Source organism: Rhincodon typus, chromosome 6 (assembly GCF_021869965.1).
Source record: "Rhincodon typus isolate 14 chromosome 6, sRhiTyp1.1, whole genome shotgun sequence".
Lineage (NCBI taxonomy): Eukaryota > Metazoa > Chordata > Chondrichthyes > Orectolobiformes > Rhincodontidae > Rhincodon > Rhincodon typus.
The window spans coordinates 102243081-102263243 of record NC_063337.1 but is presented as its reverse complement, the minus strand read 5'-3'; the positions used below and the strand labels follow the sequence as shown (position 1 = coordinate 102263243).

General features: G+C 42.0%; 1 protein-coding gene across 4 annotated transcripts in view; it reads right to left on the bottom strand.

The window, feature by feature from the left end:
• Positions 1-20163, bottom strand: part of LOC109924438 (ETS-related transcription factor Elf-1) — a 279416-nt gene that overhangs the window by 136738 nt on the left and 122515 nt on the right. The window contains exons 2-3 of one of the 4 annotated variants that reach the window (XM_048598456.1): positions 19534-19642; positions 6668-7038 (exon numbers count right to left, since the gene is read on the bottom strand). The exons of 1 other annotated variant lie outside the window; for it this stretch is intronic. In XM_048598456.1, the coding sequence (XP_048454413.1) occupies positions 6668-6739 (72 nt within the window). In that variant the 5' untranslated portion in view covers positions 6740-7038; positions 19534-19642. Of the gene's footprint in view, positions 1-6667; positions 7039-7331; positions 7423-19533; positions 19643-20163 lie in introns of those variants that run through there. 2 more of the 4 variants (XM_048598455.1, XM_048598454.1) reach the window with 2 other exon arrangements.

Here is a 20163-nt window from a genome sequence, read left to right as displayed (position 1 = left end):
GGTATGAATTAAATCAATTGTGATGAAGCAGAGATTTGTGAACCCTGATAGTCCTGCCACTGTTGAATCATTGGTTTCTACCAGGTGGAGATTTTAAGAAGCCAAGTTCAGCTTGCACATTAGCAGAGAAATGTAATTTTGCCAATTCATGGAATTGGTGATCTGTTATACATTGTAAGATAATCTCTTGCAGGCTGCACTATGGAGTGCCATTTACTGAGGTACGCCTTTCACCATGCGTAGTGGTAACATGTTGGCACTAGCATCTGTGTTCACAGTTAACTAAATTGAAAACACAGAAATTATCTGAAATTTGCTTCTCGCTTTGTTTACTCTGACCTTCATTAATGTGTTTGTGCATCTTCTGAATATCTTGCTTGTTTCCATGTTGTGGAGATGTACTGTTTTGTTGATCACCTATGTTTTGTTTTGTACTCTAGATTGGCCTTTGGAATCAGACTTCCTGCACATGCAAACCCAATGTCTGCTGATGCCACATGCTTTATAGGGCATTAGTTGGGTAGATATGACCAATCACATTAGAAGATTTGGTTGATTTAGTGCACTTTGCTGTCTATAACAATTATGTTGGCAGTACCTAAGGGATTCAATTGTTGGTTGACCAGTCACTATCGCTTTATAACTGTGGCCTACCTCAAGTAATGCATTATTGGTTTTGGACTTTTTATTACCCAAAAGATTCTTCCAAAAGGCTTTAATTGCAACAACTACCTCAATGAGCCTCTTCAACAATTCCTCTTCAGAAAAGTTAGTTTTGCCCCTTTGCTGCAACATCTTGCAGTAAACTAGTCAACAGATTCTCGGAAATGCTGTCTGTATAACAAGTAGGAGTCTGTTGATCCTGCAGTTAATTGTTACTTTGGGTTGGATTTTTGGACATCGTCCAAATCTTTTCTGGACCTTTCTCATCCCTAGAAAAATTTTTTTCAGATTTCATCTCATATGATTATCGCTCGATTGTAAGGTAGAACTGCAAACATTGTCCGAACATTTGTAATTCAGTAAGGGTTTCATTGGGTGCTGCCCAAACCATAATGAAGTTTCTGCTGTGCTTGAATCCATCTTAAAGACTTTGCACTGTACCACTATAAGCCATGAGTAAACTAAAATTTCTATTCCACTTGCCTTGGTCTCTTTAAATGCTCCTTTAAGATTTGCAGGCTTGTCATTTATGAATTGCCTCTAGCAATAACAGGTTTCTGCCTGTAGATGGTATTCACACTAAAAATGAAGTAATACATCACCTGGGTGTGGACACAGATTTTTTTTTAAATATAGAAAATCGGTTTTTTGTATGTTTAAGCTGTATTGTCTTTTCAGAGGATTCTGGAGCTGTGCTTTCAGAATCATATAACTGCTGTTTTTGGTTTAACTTGGATCAACAGCCTCTCAAGGTGATCTTTTCAAAGAAAAAAAGCGTGAGATAGAATACTTACTGCGCTTCAATGCAGATCTGAAAACTTTAGATTCGATTGCATTTGTAACTTCAGACATTTTATTTTAAAGTAAAGCATTCTTAGTAAATTCAGTTATCTTAAAATAAACTGATATTGTATAAAAATAAAAAATAATTGTGTTTTCTTGGTGGTTACGGGCCTATTGACACATTTGTACAGTCATCTGTATTCAGAGAAATTGTTGCTGCTGTTGTTTGTTTGGCCTTCAATTAGTTTTCCAACTATCAACCACCGAGATTTGAGAGGTTTTCTTCCAAACCAAAAAAAAGGCTGCTGCTGCTAATCATCATGTAAGTTTATCTTTGGGGGGGGTGGTGTGGTCGGGTTCACCTGATTTACCAAAGTTTACTGTGCCTTAAGTAACATATGAAACTGGACGTGCATATCATTGTATTGAAAAATCCAGTAGATGTTTGTTTCAGTGAGCTATTCTACACAAACATTACATTCACAGGTACATAGGTGTCTGACCTAACATTAAGACATCAGATTAAAATTGTGCAGAATGCTTCCAGTAGCATGTCATGCATCTCTGGATGAATGCCATCTCCTAATTTGCTGGTGATACCACTGATATAGGGCAGATATCAAACAATGATGAGTCAGAATGCAGGAAAGAGATAAGGGCTTGGTGTCATGGTGCAATGATAACAATCCTCTCTCTCAACGTCGGCAAAACAAAAGAACTGATTATTGACTTCAGGAAGAGAGGAGCAGGACACACCCCCATCTACATCAACGGAGCTGAGGTTGAGAGGGTTGACAGCATTAAGTTCCTAGGAGTGACAACAACCGACAATCTGTCCTGGACTTCCCACGTGGTTGCAATGGTCAAGAAGGCATGACAATGTCTCTTCTTCCTGAGACAGCTTAGGAAGTTCAGCATGTCCATGAGGACCCTCACCAACTTTTACAGACGCACCATAGAAGGCATACTATCCAGGTGCTTAATGGCCTGGTCTGGCAATTGCTCTGCCCAGGCCCATACACTACAGAAGGTGGTGTGCACAGCCCAGACCATCATTAAAGCCAACCTCCCATCCATGGACTCCATTTACACGGCTCGCTGCTGCGGAAAGGCTGCCACCATCAACGACCCCTCCCACCCCAGTAATACTCTCTTACAAACTCTTCTGTCAGGCAGAAGATACAGAAGCTTGAACACACACACCAATTGGTTCAAGAACAGCTTCTTCCCTGCTGTTACTGGACTGCTGAATGGACTCTCTAACTTCAAATAATGTTGATCTTGTTAATGTTGATCTTGCTTTGCACACCTCCTGTGCAGTGTAACCTGTCTGCCTCACCCTGTCTAAGCACCCTCTGATCTGAATGCCCTTGTTTGTTATGATCTCCCTGTATTGCTTGTAAAACAGGTACATGTGACAACAATAAATCAAATCAAAATCAAACTGATCCAGAGGCAACACAGTGTGGACTGCAGGAGCACAGCAGGCCAGGCAGCATCAGAGGAGCAGAAAAGCTGACGTTTTGGACGGGACCCTTCTTCAGAAATGGGGGAGGGGGAAGGCGGCTCTGAAATAAATAGAGAGGAGGGGTGGAGCTGGGGAAGGTAGGTGGGATGGTGATAGGTGAGTGCAGGTAAGCAGTGGTGGGGATTGGTCAGTGAGGTGGGAGGAGCAGTTAGGTGGAAGAGAAGATGGACAGGTCAAGGAGATGGGGATGAGACAGAGATAGGTAGGAGGAAAGACGGATAGGTCAAGGAGGCGGGGATGAGAGGCGCTGGGGAAGGTAGGTGGGTGCAGGTAGGCAGTGGTGGGGATTGGTTAGTGATGTGGGAGAAGTGGATCCAGAGGCAAGATGGAATATGACCCATTCATCCCCTCAGGTCACATGTTATGAGAGCATGTCTCTTAAAGATATACTAGTATGCTGACAATGAGGCAGAATTTAACACAGATCCAGCTAGGACAACCTTGGGATAATTTAATCTAGAGGTAATAACAACACAAATGATTATATTTATATGATTAAGGCAGGATCAGAGTCTCAGCCACCATCTCAACATGAACAAATATATATCATAGCTTTAGCCACTCAGAAGCTATAGCAATCTCGTCAGTTTAAAAATATATTTCAATACACCAATTCAGAGGTTTGAGTACATAATCTAAACTGACGCTCCTTGTTCAGTACTACGGCAGTACTGCATTAACGTGCAAAATGATCACAGGATTTGACCATGATAACAATGGAACCTACATTGATATTGCATCTTTAAAGTGGTTCAGCATCACAAGACAATTTTTGGAAGTTCAGTCTTTAAAGGAATTGACTCTAAGCCAGAGGAGGAATCATTATGATAGTGAGCAAAAACTTATTCAAAGAGGGAAGTTTTAAGGAGCACCTCAAAAAAAAAGTAGTAAGAGGTGGAGACGTTTATTAAATTCCAGAGTCTGGGCCACAGTCTAGAAAGTAGGTGCTGTAGAAGAAACATAACACAAAAAGCTTAACTAAACACCTTCCAAATATAGGCAATCTAACACAGCTGACTTTTAAGTAGTTCTGGACTCAATCGGTGTCCACTGATTTCTGAAGAAGGGTCCAGACCCGAAACGTCAGCTTTCCTGCTCCTCTGATGCTCCCTGGCCTGCTGTGTTCATCCAACTCTACACCTTGTTATCCACTGAAAGCAGCTAGGTGCTAGCCAGAGGAAATCATACTGAAGTTTTCTAAGCTACGTCAACCATTTAAATCTGAATTCCAACATGCACCCTGTAACCAGATGACACACACTTATGATAATTGACTAAAGATCCAAAGGAAAATGAGCAGAAATTAGTTTATGCAATGAGTTGCTTTGATCGATAGGATTAATGGAAGCAGATTCAATAGTATCTTTCAGAATGAAATTTGGATTTACACATGAAATAAAGAGAAATGTAGAAAATTATGAAGAAAGCTGATACTGACTGATGGGATGTATGGCCTCTTCCTGTGATGTAAGATTCAGGTTAGGTGGATTGGCCATGCTAAATTGCCCGCAGTGTTCAGGGAGGTGTAGATTAGGTGGGTTATGGGGTATGGGTCTAGGTGGGATGCTCTGAGGTTCAGCGTGGACTTGTTGGGCCAAAGGGCCTGTTTCCACACTGTAGGGATTCTATGATTCTATGATTTTACAATAATTCAAGGCAATATCAATAGTAGGTTAACTTTAACATGAAACAATTTTAAAACTGGTCCTTTAGTCAATTTTAGCATATTATTATTCCAATCGATCTCTAAAAAGAGAAAGCACTTCCAAACACAAACTCAGAAATCTAAGATGTTTGCAATGACATATAACGCATACATTCAGGCCCATTAAACATTACACGAACTGTGTTATCAAACCAAAACTTGAAACTAGGTCAGCCAAGGGTCAGAATTCCAGATATGTCAGAAAGATGCATTTTGCTGGTGGTGTGACTAATCATAGCTCGTTAAATGGAAGTGCTGCAAAGCTGCGTGATCTCAAGAAATTATGTTTTAACTATTTTTCCAAAACCTGAGCTGTTCACATAGATTAGATCATGAAGTTATTTCATATGTAAATGTCAACTATGCAACACTGTTTAGCAACAAAATATTTTCCCTGCCAAATCATATAAATTGATACCAAAACCAAAGACAATCCACCATCCTTTGCCAGATGTGCCCTACTTGGATCATCGTCTCACTCATAATTACATTTTTACAAAAATTACTAAACTGTAAACATATTCCATATGCATTTATAGTCCACTTGCAAGTTGCATATTTGATATTATCTCTCCAGCCTTATAAATCAATGAATTACAAGTAATATATTTTGATTGAACCAGCAAATGGTCAACCAAATACAGGATACACATGGCGCATAATAACAGAATTATATCAGAAACGTTCTGAATCAAAGCCTATTAGATTGACAGCCTTGTCTTATGAGCATAATACTCAGTCTGGTGGAGCCAAATTAAATGCTGTGCACACTTTCACAGCTCTGACCTGCATGTGACTTTACAAGTGTTTTCTGTATTTTCACGTGGGCTCATGTTCATATGGGCTCATGTTCACAGTGCAATGTGCAAACTGCAATGGAGTGTGAGGGGAGGCAGGTCAGTTAAGGGAACCTTGCTGCTCTGACACAGCAGCCCAGCTCCCAACATTGTCTAAAGGTCCCATGAACTTCACTCAACTCCCTCACTTCACCACTCTCCCCACCACTATTTCACATTCCCCCGGGGGCTACTTCACATCTTCATAAGTCAATTTCTGTGAGCCCCATATATCCTCCATAACCACTCACCCAGTAGGTATAATCTCCAGGGCCACGAAATATGATAGAAATTACCACAAAATAATAGGAATAAGATTTGTGCACCAAAACACACCTCTGCACTGCGATTAAAAAGAAACAAAGTGCAGTAGCTCATAGAAGAACCATAAAACCAAAGAAATGAAACAACCCCAACCTCTCCAATCTCCCCTTGTAGCTGCAATTCTCCAGCCCTGGTAACATTCTGGTAAATCTTCTGTGCACTCTTCCAGAACAATTAAATCTTTCCTGTAATGCAGTGATCCGAACTGTACTCAATACTCCAGTTGTGGCCTCATCTTTCCCTTACAATTTAGTGTATAAATAATACATAGCGCATGTTAGTCTATTTAGGACCAGGGTATTTTCTATGCTGAATGGACACAGCACTGGTTGTTCTCTATGATGCCATGTAACCAGCAAATGCAGCACATAAGACTGTCCTGGTTGAGAAGCACACGCATACATCCACAGAAAATTTGACAGAGCAGGAGACTGCCCCAAAACAGCTCAGGGATCCACAAGCGGCCAATGCTATTTTCATGCAATTCAGATTTCAGTCGATTTGTTGAAATAAAATTAGATTCAATGCAAGGGTTGGGAACCATTTAAAATTATTTATATTTAAAGACTCAACATTGTGTTGACCCAAACTGCCTAGTTAAAATGAAGTTGGTTTGTTTCATTCTAAAACATGACACATGTCAGCCTTCTGCCTAGATTCAGGAGCTCAAACGCTGCTTCATCTTCCTTGTAAAATCTCTAACAATGAGCAAAAAAAAACAATTTACGTAGCTGCACTTACTTTCCTTTATGAATAATCATTTATTTGGATACTGTTCAAAGAGTTCTTTAGGAAATCTTTACTATCTGTGTGAAATGATCACCTTACCTCTTGTGTGTCTTCCACGCCATTATTTGTAAATTCAAATACAACTTCATTTTGCCCAACTGCAGTCGCCATGATAGTGCATTCCTTGTGCTTTAGAAGGTGAGGTGGTCCACTTGATACTGGACTAAGTGCAAGAAAGGTCTTTCTCCTTAAAAGGTGTCAGTTTCCATCACATTGAAAATATTTCAGTTCATTGCTGTCTTGGAAGAGGTGGTGGACAAATGAAAGCCTTTGGGTTTGATACAAGATCCAAAGAAATTGGAGATTCCCACAAGGGCAAAAGGACCATCAAACTTCAGAGGAGGGAGCAGCGAATCTTTATCCTGGATCAAATTTCCGCATTTAATGTTTCTTCTGAAGACTAAGTTGCCCTGAAAATAAAAAGAAAACAGGATTGTCACTTAAAACAAATTTTACATGGAGAAAAGGCTAAAGAGAGTCAAGTGAATCACATCGCGTCTGGTAATTTCCTTTGTTTCTTGTAAATCAGCAGTGACATGAAGTATGACTAGAGCCTGAAGACTACTGCTTGTTCCAAGTTGAACTAACAAACCAAAGTAAAGACAATAACAACAGCATTTTTTTTACACTAAGCAGTGAGAGTTGCCATATTCATCAAATACTATCAGGGTGACTTAATAAACCAAGTCCTTTCTTTACTGACCTTCTCAGAACAGTCTTGGTGACTTTTGTTTTTGCAAAGCAAGCTTTAGCTGTTGTTTCCTTATCTCTGTTTCAACCTTGCAAGAAGCAGGAAGGAAGCAGCACTAATGACGTCATGGCAAAGCAGAAACTGCAAACAAATTTTCTCTGTGGGCCCACGTGAGACATAGTAAGCTGCATTTCAGGCAGAGTGGAAAATAAGTCATTGGCTAGTTTAACATTCAATGTTTCATAATTTTCCTCCAGGCAGAAGCATGTGGTTAGGTTTGACTAGAATTATATTCTGCTAAGACAGGCCTAACTGTTAACCTCTCTGGTATTAATGGTTATTTCTGTAAATTGGTCATGATGCAACGTGACAAATCTGTGACTAGAATAATTTTTTTAACAATTTGTTCAATCACGGGATTTTGGCATCACTGGCTTGGCCACCATTTACTGTCTAACACCAGTTGCATTTGAGAAAATGATGGTGGACTGACTTGAATCAACTCAGCCCATTTGGTGTAGATGCACCCACAACGCTATTAGGGAGGAATGTCCACGATTTTGACTCTGAAGGAACAGCGACATATTTCCAAACCAGGATGGTGGACAGGCTTTCAGGAGTCAAGAGACGAGTGACTCACTGCAGTCTTCCTAGCCTCTGATCTTGTAGCCACAGTATTGATGTGACTAGTCCAGTTCAGTTTCTAGTCAATGGTAACCCACAGCATGTTGATAGTAAGGGAGTTCAGTAACTATGCTATCATTGAGTATCAAGAGGCAATGTTTACATTCTCTTTTGTTGGAAATAGTCATTGCCTGGCACTTGTGTGACACAATTGTTACTTGCCACTTGTCAGCTAAACATGGATAATGTCCAGGTCTTGCAGCATTTGGACATAGATGGCCTCAGTATCTGAGGATTTGCAAATGGTGCTGAGCATTGTACAACCATCAACGAATATTGCCACTTCTGACCTTATGACGGAGGGACAGTCATTGTTGAAGTGGCTGTGGATGGTTGGGCCTGGGACACTACCCTTACGTACTCCTGCAGAAATGTCCTGGAGCTGAGATGACTGAGCTGCAGCAACCACAACCATTTTCCTTTCTGCCAAGTATGACTCCAACCAGAAGAGACTTTTACCTCTGATTCCAACTGAGTCCAGTTTTGTTGGAGCCCCTTGATGTCACACTCAGTAAAATACTATCAAGGGCATTGATGTCAAGGGCTATCACTCTCACCTCATCTCTGGAATTCCACTCTTTTGTCCACATTTAGACCAACACTATAATGAGGTTAGAAGATGAGTGGCTCTGGTAGACCCAATCTGGCCGTCGTTGAGCAGGTTATTGCTGAGCAAACGCTGCTTGATGCCAACAAAAACAGATGTTGCTGTAAAAGCTCAAAAGGTCTGGCAGCATCTGTGAAGAAAAATCAGTTACCGTTTCGGGTCCAGTGACCCTTCCTTAGAACAGCTTGATAGCGCTGTTGGTGACGCCTTTCACCATTTCACTGATGATTGAGAGTAGACTGATGGGGCAATAACCGGCTGGTTGCATTTGTTCTGCTTTGTGTGTACGGGACATAACTGGGCAATTTTACATAGATGCCAGTGTTGTGACGACTGAGACAGCTTGGCTATTGCTGGAATGTTGTCAGTGTCACAGCCTTTGCAGTATCCAGTGACTTCAATCATTTCTTGGTATCAAAGAGTGAACCAAATTGGCTGAAGACAGGCATTTCTAATGTTGGGGACCTCTGGAGGATGCTATGACAGATCATCCACTCAGCACTATTAGCTGAATATTATTGCGAAGACTTCAGCCATATCTTTTTCACTGATGAGCTGAGGATGAAGATATTTGTGAAACTCTTCCTAAAGTGAACTATTCAGTTGTCCACCACCATTCACGACTGGATGTGGCAGGACTGCAGAGCTTAGGTCTGATCCTTTCACTGTGAAATCACTTAGCTCTGTCTGTCATTTTCTGCTTATGCTGTTTGACATGCAAATAGTCTTGTTTAGGAGGTTCACCAAGTTTACATCTTACTTTTAGGTATGCCTGGTGCTATTCCTGGCATGGCCTCCTGTACTTGACTATTAATGGGAATGTTGTTGGCTTGGTTTATCCCTCCAGTTTCAGGAAATGTGAATTGGGGAAGTTCCCAAATTTGGAAACTGATACCCAAGACATCCTTCCATTTGCACCTTATTTTTGTCTCTGAGAGATGGGATGGGCTTGGTTCAGGTTAGGACCTGGAAGAGATCAACTGCAGAGGGTACTAGCCATCAGCCTAACAATATGCAAACTCCTAAGTGTCCTTTGCAATATCTCTGGAGTGACCTCATAGAGTCATAGATCTGTACAGCATGGAAACAGACCCTTCGGTCCAACACGTCTGTGCCAACCAGATATCCTGAATAAATCTAGGCCCATTTTCCAGCATTTGGCCCATATCCCCTCTAAACCCTTCCAATTCATATACCCATCCAGATGCCTTTTATATGTTGTAATTTTTACCAGCCTCCACCACTTCCTTTGGCAGCTCATTCCATACACGCACCACCCTCTGCGTGGAAAGGTTGCCCCTCAAGTCCCTTTTGAATCTCTCCCCTCTCACCTTAAACCTATGCCCTTGGGTTTTGGACTCCCTGAACCTGGGGAAAAAACTTTGTCTATTTACCCTATCTATGCCCCCGTGCCTGGCCACCAGACCCATGGCCCATGATGGACCACTTAACAAGAAGGACTGTAAAGTTGGATACTTCCTTTATTTCTTCATTTTACAGCCATTATATTCTGCGTTTGGTTTATTTGTGTTTTAAGATGGTGCCAGAGAATGGCGACACTAAAAAACACTTTTCACTGTAACAAATTACATGAGACAATAAATAAACCAAATAAATCATAAGACTGACCCTCCATACCTGATGTCAGCCTAATGAATGTTTGCTAGATTGCTTCCAATGCCAGCCTATATTTCCTTAGATAAGGTAACTGAAACTGTTCAGTTTTCCAGCTGTGGTCTGACCAGTGCCTGGCATAGTTTTAGCAATACCTCCCGACTTTTATTCTCCATGCCCTCTGAAATAAAGGCCAAGATCCCATTTCCCTATTACCTGTTGAACTTGGATGATAGTTTTGCTAGAGTTGATCTGTTTGGAAACTATATTTCAGGAAACAAGCGTAACAAGACAGTGAGATGTGAAGTACCTGAATCCACAGCACAAAACAGGAATGGTGCCTGTGTCTGAAAGTGCACAGCTCAACACAAGTACAATTAGAGTGAACAGTTAAGGAGTGATTATTGAAAAACTGTGGCCCAAAATAATGATGGCATTGTATGATTGTGCCAGCAGGTAACAAGGGGAGTAACTATAATATTTTATTGCTTCAGCTGCCACCAAAAATAGATCAGTTTGGCATACAATAAGTGATGGTTAATTCTGTGAACTAAATTACTGAAAATGAATAAAGTTCCAGACAGCAGCCCAAAAGGAAGGAAGGAAGTTTAAGAGGAAGGAGAAGCCCTTTGTATGCGATAACCCTGTTAGTCTGACAATGATGAATTGGGTCGACGATAATTCAATGTTATTTGGCATCTTGTGCTGTAAAAACTGTGTGTGGAGTGCAGAGGCCCAACTGTGTGTGGAATGCACAGGGAACTGTAATCTGTGCACAGAATCTATCCCTGGCATATTCAGGTCTTGACTTGAATTCGAGGAAGGTGGTTGTAGTTTTCCTACATTACAACCGTGGCAACATTTCAAGGTCTACCATTGTATTTGGGACATGCTGAAATTGTAAAAAGGCGCTACCCAAGTGCAAACTATTACTTTCTTTAGGATTTAAAAACAAAAGCACAAGCTACACTTTAGTGATTGGCTGTCCAAATTTAATTCCGATGATTCAGTTCCTCCTGTTGTTGAGTCTCAGTTATGCTCCAAGTGAACCCTTCAGCCAGAAGTTCTGGACCTGGTACACAGTTTCTGAGAACAGTAAACAGGAACTCCTGATGGCATTGTGATTTTAAACTTGTGATCACTCACTGGAAAATGTCTCAAACCGGAAATGCATAAAGTATGCACCATTTCTTTGCGGTTCCTCTCTTGAATTCCAGAGCAAAGGCAAAATTCCCTGAACATATTCTTCCATGGTGCTTAACTATTTCATCTCAGTTAATGCTGTTTTGTTTTCTGTGGTAATTGACATCCCAAAAACTCACTTCCCACTGCAGGCAATGCCCATTTGATGTAATTTTGTGGTACCTGAACCACAACAATTGGAGGTGTTGTTCCTCACCTACCGCTCATACATAGAAAGGCTTGCATTTTTACACACTTTTCATGACATCTGGTTATCATGAACTATGGGGTGCACAATAAAGTAATTTCGAAGTATAGTCATTGTAGGAATTGTACAGTCAATTTGCATGTTCCAATATTCCATAAAGAGCATTGAGATAATGACCAGATAATCTACATTTCTGATGTTGGTTGAAGAATAACTGTTGCTCAAGACACTTGCTGATCTTCTTAGTAGAGTGCTGTGGGACAGTTTGTGTTGAGATGTGTGAGAACTGAAAGATTTATTACCTTCGTGATGTTCCTGTTTGGAAATCAGATGACTTACTCAAATCAAATTATAGAATACTAGAATATTAACAGTACAATAGGAGCTCTTTCAGCCCATTAGGTTCATATTAGCTCTTTGCAAGAGCAACGCAACTAACTCCACCTCCTAGTGCTTTCCCGTTTCTCTTCAGATGATTATCCAATTCTGTGTTGACAGCCACATGAGACATGAAGCTGCCTCCACCATGGTCTCAATTGGTTTATTCCAAACCAAACCACTCTCAGAGTCAAAAGGTTGTCTCTCAAGCCAGCATTTGTCCAACCTCCATCAGTGTCCTCTGGTTCTTGACTCTTTTACTCATGGTAAAAGTTCTCTCCACTCACTCTGTTTAGGCTCCTTATGATTTTGAACATTTCTAGGAATTTCCAGAATCAATGAATACTTCCATTGTTATACAACTTTCCTCTAACCTTTTCCCCTAAGGAAAATCATTGCCGTTTCTCCTTTCTATCCATATAATAACACCTTATACCTAAAAGTCTCTTTTCACGTTTCTTCTGTAACCTCTATAAAAACTTCACATCCTTCCACAATAGAAGTGCCCAGAGTTCAACACAATATTTCAGTTGAAGCCTAACCAGTGATTTTTTAAAAGATTCGTCACAACTTCCTTGCATTTATAATCTATGAGCTGAATCTTAAGCTTTGTTGGCTAAGTATGAAATGCATGGAGTTTTTGGAGGGATTCTTGCCATGAGGCCTTGTGAGATTTCTTGCCATGCTTTACCAAACATGCCTCATTAACAAGCTACCTCACGCCAGTTGTATCCCTCATGTCCCATTCTATCCCCATTCCTGGAACAACTCATCACTTGGGGAAGGTATCCACTAAAAAGACCAGCCTCTTCAAACCGCTGTTGTGCATCCAGCCTAGCGTCATCATGTGCAGCGGGCCTGCACAGCTCCTGAGATTTACACTGGTCATGGCAGACAAGGGAAAATTGGCACCCCACTTTGTGGGCAAGGAGCTGGGGGTCTTAGTGAATGGGATGGGGCATGCATAGAACATTCACTTCACTGCTTCCACCCCCGCCCCTGCCCCATGCCAGCCTTGGCTTCATTTGCCACCAATATCAGTGCAGTCTCAGCCATCTGGAGGATTGACCTTCCTTTGCACTGCTGGATAAAGACCTTCACTTTGCCAGTACAAGTGCTACTCGCTTCTCTCAGGAATCTTTAACTTTGCTACTGCACCAAGGTTTATGCTCTACCACTCTCACTCTCACCTGCAATATCTCTCCCACTTGTTCTCGCCTCAATACCATTAGCTTGCATGCCCTCTGCCTACTCACTTGGGACTCCTTCCTATCTGCAGCAAAAATAACACCAATGGAACCAACTTCCTTTCCCTGCACTTCCTGTCCCTCTCGCATTCCAGGTAAGAACCAACCCTGAAAAGGGCAGAAGGAGTCCGGAAAGATAGTGGGCTGCCTGACGTTCCGTGGATGGACATCACCTGGACTCTGATGACCCTGAGTTCCTGACTGACTGTGTCCAAATCTCTGGACTAATATTGGAGACTGGCATTGACTTACTGTGCTGGGACTTCCTGACTGAAGACTATCTCCCTTGACTTGACAGAGGGTTGTTGATAACCATGACCAGCTTTGTATCTGCCTTGAATAGCAAGGCATCTCTGTCTGAGGAGTCAAGATCCAAAAAGGCATGCAAAGCAATGCAAGACAGGGATACAGTGAACATCCAGGTTCGCTTGGAGTGAGCGTGCACTGTGATAGCAAGTGAAGGGGGGATGCAGCCTGATCCAGTCATGAGCTGGCTGTGTGACCCCCAGTGTGAAAAATATCCTTGCAGCAGCATTATAATGATGATACAGAGCAAAGTGCAGCAATGAAGAGCAGAAGCAAATTGTAAGTGGATCAGAGATGTAACGAGAAACTTCTTCAGCCAGAGAGTGGTGAATCTATGGAATTCATTGCCACAGAAAGCTGTGGAGGCCAGGTCTTTGAGTATATTTAAGACAGAGATAGATAGGTTCTTGATTTCAAGGGGACCAAGGGTGATGGGGAGAAAGTGGGAGAATGGGGTTGAGAAACTTATCTGCCATGATTGAATAGTGGAATAGACTCGATGGGCTGAATAGCCTAATTTCTGCTCCTATGACTTATGGTTTAACAGTGCCAGGAAGCTGCAGTATGTCAAATACCAATGTCCATGGGTGTGGTTTGTGCATGTCTGTACCCACGCAATGTGCCCGGAGATATTTCTTCCTTGGGGATGGACAGTAACCCCTCCCCCATTTCTGAAGGAGGGTCTGGACCCAAAACGTCAGCTTTCCTGCTCCTCTCATGCTGCTTGGCCTGCTGTGTTCATCCAGCTCTACACATTGTTATCTAAAAAAAACTCATTGTCTTGTGAAGGGGCTGCAGCAAATCACTCGGGAACTAGGTGCACAAGTTGAAAATGTTATGTTCAAAACTCTATCAAAAAAAGAGAATGAAGGGCATCACGGTGGCTCAGTGGTTAACACTGCTGCCTCACGGTGCCAGAGAACCTGGTTCAATTCCAACCTCAGGTGACTGTGTGGAGTTTGCATATTCTCCCCGTGTCTGCGTGGGTTTCCTCTCGGTACTCCGGTTTCCTCCCACAGTCCATTGTCCCGTAGCATCCAGGGTTGTGCAGGCTACATTGGTTAGCCATGGGAAATGTGGGGTTACAGGGATAGGGGTGGGTCTAGTCGGGATGCTTTTCGGAGGGTCAGTGCAGACTCAATGGGCCGAATGGCGTCTTTCTGCACTGTAGGGATTCTGCAATTCCATGTTGGTGCCCACTATACAACACTGGGGTTCTTTGAAGCAAGCAGTGAGCTGAATCCACCAGGTACCTGCTCTGACTTTCACATTGAGAATTATGGACATTCAACGTCTTCAGTGTACTGACAAAGATTGGAAGCTGAATATTAACAAGGCAAGTTGTGGCATGAATAAAAGGATGTTTAATGAGCAATACTGCTCCTCAATTGGGGACTCATTGCTGTTAAGTGGCAAACTCCCCTCACTGTTCAGCAAGTGCATGAAGATAATTCTGACGTTGAGATAAGCCTCGCTGGACATCTTGTCCCAGTCTGTCACAAATCCTGCCACAGACCACTTCGTAATGTCTCGGCTTTTAAAGCCTAGAATCCCATCTGCTTTTGTAATCGGTTTCTGAACCTGCTTTACTACATTCAGCAGCTTGGGGATATATTCCCTCAAATTGCTCATCCAGAGCCTGCTGACAGCTATCATGTTCCGTCTACCTCACATCCCTCTGACACCTGCTGCAATATCTGTGCTAATGTTCTGTCTCAGACAGTGTTGGTATGAGATGCCACGTTGTTTCTAATCAATTATCCTTCAAACTGTAGCTAACAGAGCCAAGTTTGGAGGTCATGCTGATGTTTTACGCATTCATGTTGGTGGTTTTTAACTAGCCCCTGGTCTGGGTACAGTGCCATCGTGATAGTATAAATGATAACCTTTTCTTCCAAGTTGTCTTAGACCCTTATCTACACATAGCAGTGGCCCTGATCGACAAGTAGGGATGCTTGTAGTGTCCTCCAATGAGTTTGGCAGCTCTTTGCAGTTAATGTTTTAAGTGTAAAATTTATTTTGAATAAGGCAGCTGTCGATTAGTCTGAATAAAACTATGCTCCTTTTTTTATGCTAGTAATTTATTTTGAATTCATTGACAGGACGAGGGCATCATGGGCTAGTCCAGCATTTATTATCCATCCCAGAGGCCAGTTAAGCGTCAATCACATTGCTGTGGGTTTGCAGTCATGTGTTGGCCTGGCCAGGTAAGGATGGTAGGTTCCTTATCAAATGAACATTTAGTTTGTGCAAAAGTTAAGATTGACTGACAGATTAGAACATTGTTTTTTACAGCTGAGGCAGCCATGTTAGCATAGCAAGTGTGCAAATCTAATTCTCGTTCACCGAAATAAAAATAAGACCCAAATCGACCACTCAGCCTTGATGCTATGTGTATTGCCTTGCCCGTGAAGAATTTAGCAGCTAACCTTTTTGCAATGTTTCAGCCAAGACTTCTGAGTCCAACGGCAGTGGTGACCTCAATCAGTGCAGCCATTTTCCTGGCTGGGTTGTGGGTTGGGGTTGAGGGGGGAGTGTGGGAGGACACACCTGCTTTTTGCATCATCAATAGCCATATCCGGGTACAATTCTAAATGACAAATCTTTTCATTTTGCACTTATCAGGACAATTAGCAAGAAATGCCAATTTAAAACGGGATAAGAACACTTTATACTGTTTGGTGTGTGAAACATAGGAGCATATGAACAGGCTATTCAGCCCCTTAAGCCTGCTCTATAGGTACGTCTATAGGTATGTCAGGAATAAAAGAATGACTAGAGTAAGATTAGGGCCGGTCAAGGACAGTAGTGGGAAGTTGTGCGTGGAGTCCGAAGAGATAGGAGAAGTGCTAAATGAATATTTTTCGTCAGTATTCACACAGGAAAAAGACAATGTAGTTGAGAAGAATACTGAGATACAGGCTATTAGACTGGACGGGATTGAGGTTCATAAGGAGGAGGTGTTAGCAATTCTGGAAGGTGTGAAAATAGATAAGTCCCCTGGGCCGGATGGGATTTATCCTAGGATTCTCTGGGAAGCTAGAGAGGAGATTGCAGAGCCTTTCGCTTTGATCTTTATGTCACCATTGTCTTCAGGAATAGTGCCAGAAGACTGGAGACTAGCAAATGTTGTCCCCTTGTTCAAGAAGGGGAGTAGAGACAACCCTGGTAATTATAGACCAGTGAGCCTTACTTCGGTTGTGGGTAAAGTGTTGGAAAGGATTATAAGAGATAGGATTTATAATCATCTAGAAAGGAATAATTTGATTAGGGATAGTCAACACGGTTTTGTGAAGGGTAGGTCGTGCCTCACAAACCTTATTGTGCTCTTTGAGAAGGTGACCAAACAGGTGGATGAGGGTAAAGCGGTTGATGTGGTGTATATGGATTTCAGTAAAGCGTTTGATAAGGTTCCCCATGGTAGGCTATTGCAGAAAATACGGAGGCATGGGATTGAGGGTGATTTAGCGGTTTGGATCAGAAATTGGCTAGCTGTAAGAAGACAGAGGGTGGTGGTTGATGGGAAATGTTCATCCTGGAGTTCAGTTACTAGTGGTGTATCTCAAGGATCTGTTTTGGGGCCACTGCTGTTTGTCATTTTCATAAATGACCTGGATGAGGGCGTAGAAGGATGGGTTAGTAAATTTGAGGATGACACCAAAGTCGGTGGAGTTGTGGATAGTGCGGAAGGATGTTGCAGGTTACAGAGGGACATAGATAAGCTGCAGAGCTGGGCTGAGAGGTGGCAAATGGAGTTTAATGTGGAAAAGTGTGAGGTGATTCACTTTGGAAGGAGTAACAGGAATACAGAGTACTGGGCTAATGGTAAGATTCTTGGTAGTGTGGATGAGCAGAGAGATCTCGGTGTCCATGTGCATAGATCACTGAAAGTTGCCACCCAGGTGGATAGCGTTGTTAAGAAGGCGTACGGTATGTTAGGTTTTATTGGTAGAGGGATTGAGTTTTGGAGCCATGAGGTCATGTTGCAGCTGTACAAAACTCTGGTGCGACCGCACTTGGAGTATTGCGTACAGTTCTGGTCACCGCATTATAGGAAGGATGTGGAAGCATTGGAAAGGGTGCAGAGGAGATTTATCAGGATGTTGCCTGGTATGGAGGGAAGGTCTTATGAGGAAAGGCTGAGGGTCTTGAGGCTGTTTTCGTTAGAGAGAAGAAGGTTAAGAGGTGACTTGATAGAGACATACAAGATGATCAGAGGATTAGATAGGGTGGACAGTGGGAGCCTTTTTCCTCGGATGGTGATGGCTAGCACGAGGGGACATAGCTTTAAATTGAGGGGTGATAGATATAGGACAGATGTCAGAGGTAGGTTCTTTACTCAGAGAGTCGTAAGGGCGTGGAATGCCCTGCCTGCAAAAGTAGTAGACTCGCCAACTTTAAGGGCACTTAAGTCGTCATTGGATAAACATATGGATGCTAATGGAATAGTTTAGGTTAGATGGGCTTCAGATTGGTTTCACAGGTTGGCGCAACATCGAGGGCCAAAGGGCCTGTACTGCGCTGTAATGTTCTATGTTCTATGTTCTATGCTCCACCATTCAGTGAGATCATGGTTGATCCATGGCCCAACTCCATACATCTGCCCTTTGGCCCATATCCTTTAATACCTCTGATTGGTACAGATGCTGCCATGGAGAATGTGCCAGCTCGAGGAGAGATGCCAAACAAAACACTTCAGCAAACTATGCCTTTTTTCAGCAATAGTCATCCTTGCTTAATGGCGCAAGTCTTACATTTCTATAGGTTTCAGGTCCTTCAGTGGGTTGAGTGGACGAGTGGGTGAGAAAGTAGAGCAGTGGGTGAGAGAAAATGTCGTTAAATAGATGGGGAGTAGTTGGATGTTTCAAGGCAGCTATGATGGGAGACAGAGAGTGAGAGAAGACAGAAAAAGAGCGAGAGAGAGACAAATAATGAGAGATAGAGAGAGGGGTCAGGAAAGGGGATGGTGTGGGAATGTTAGGTTGGGATGGAGCGGAAGTGAGAGTGTCAATATTAAAGCCAATCCCATTGGAAACCGAAGAGAGTGGCGAAACTTTTGATTGGTGAGATTTGACACTTCTGGATTGACTACCACAGATAAATCTGGGACGACTCAGATGTCATTATTGTGGTTTAAACAATATTACAACATGATAGCAACATGTCTGCAGATCTCCACCGAATAAAGACACTCCCTGAATTAATCCAGGAAGAGTGAGGCAAGGGAATAGGGAGGTGGTTAAGCTTTGGCACCTGGTGGATGAAAAGCATTGTGAAGTCATGCAAGTGAGAATTCTACAATAGGAGAGTGGACAACGGATGCAAGTTAGGTACAGGAAGAAAAAAATAAAGAAATTATGATGTGGACAAGAGGAAAAAATAAGTTGCAAGCTCTACTCAGTGCTTTAAATGACTTCCCTTGCATTCCCGCTCAGAGAATGAATTCAGAGAATTTACCAAGTTCGATCACTGATCCACAAGACGGATCAGCTTTTGAATTGAGCAACGAGGCAAGAAAATTGTAAACAACTGCAAAAGAAAAGAATAAATAAAGCAAGATTCAGGATCACATATCAAATCAAACTAAAGCCTGATTAAAATTGCTGTTTGTCGCTGTAACCTTAACATTATAGTTTGCAACATGCAAGGTTGTGAAATTTTCGGCTACTTCATTTCCAAATGCTGCTCTTACCCTCTTGTCGATCACAATCATTTACTGCCAATACAATATGCTGTAGGCAAACATTAGTCCAAAAACTACTCCAAAAAGATGACTTAGAACATGAAGTTGTTGTTATCTTGACTCAGTTCCTATTACACTATATAAATTTTTATTTGAAATGTACAGACATGCTACTACCTGACACAACCCTAGGCTATAGACTAATATTGACATCAGACATTTATTGAGCACCTAACTGTCTAAAGAAACAAACGTTTGCTCACAAATGAACAGGACAATTCTCCAGTTGTGCCAGTATATCTTACCTTCGCAGTACTCATGGACTTCCCAGCAAGAATTCGAAATGTTGTTGCAGGATTTAGCACATCCTGCTTATGTTGCCATCTTGTTGTACTTGTAGGTGACGGTTTGAACCTAAGGAACAACAAGCAGTTGTTTGACAGGACCGGAAAATCCAGTTCTGTCACATTGCTTTCTTACCTCCCCTCATTAGCTTACTATTTTGTAGGGGATCCAATTACAGTGCAAGCACAATGCCAGTTTGCCAAACATATCACATACCAGCAGCACCTATATCTGTTTGTGCCTGTCTGCTAGGCTGCTCAGCCTTCATAACTTGATCTCAATTACCAATGTACGTTAATGTGACGATTTACTCAGAGATAACTCTTCCAATACTGCATTATGAAAGTCAGATATCTAAAAGTATAAAATACAAGGGCTTTAGACTTGTACTCCAGGCTTTTTACAGATTTATGTGTGTGTTCTTATAAATGCTAATTTTACTTTCACAATTTATTGCAAAAGTTTAATTGTTCATGTGAGGGTGTTATGGAAAGGGTCCAGTGATGAGGTGGCAGGTTCATCAAGGCAAACAAATTAGGGATGAGAGATAGTAGGAACTGCAGATGCTGGAGAATCCGAGACAACAAGGT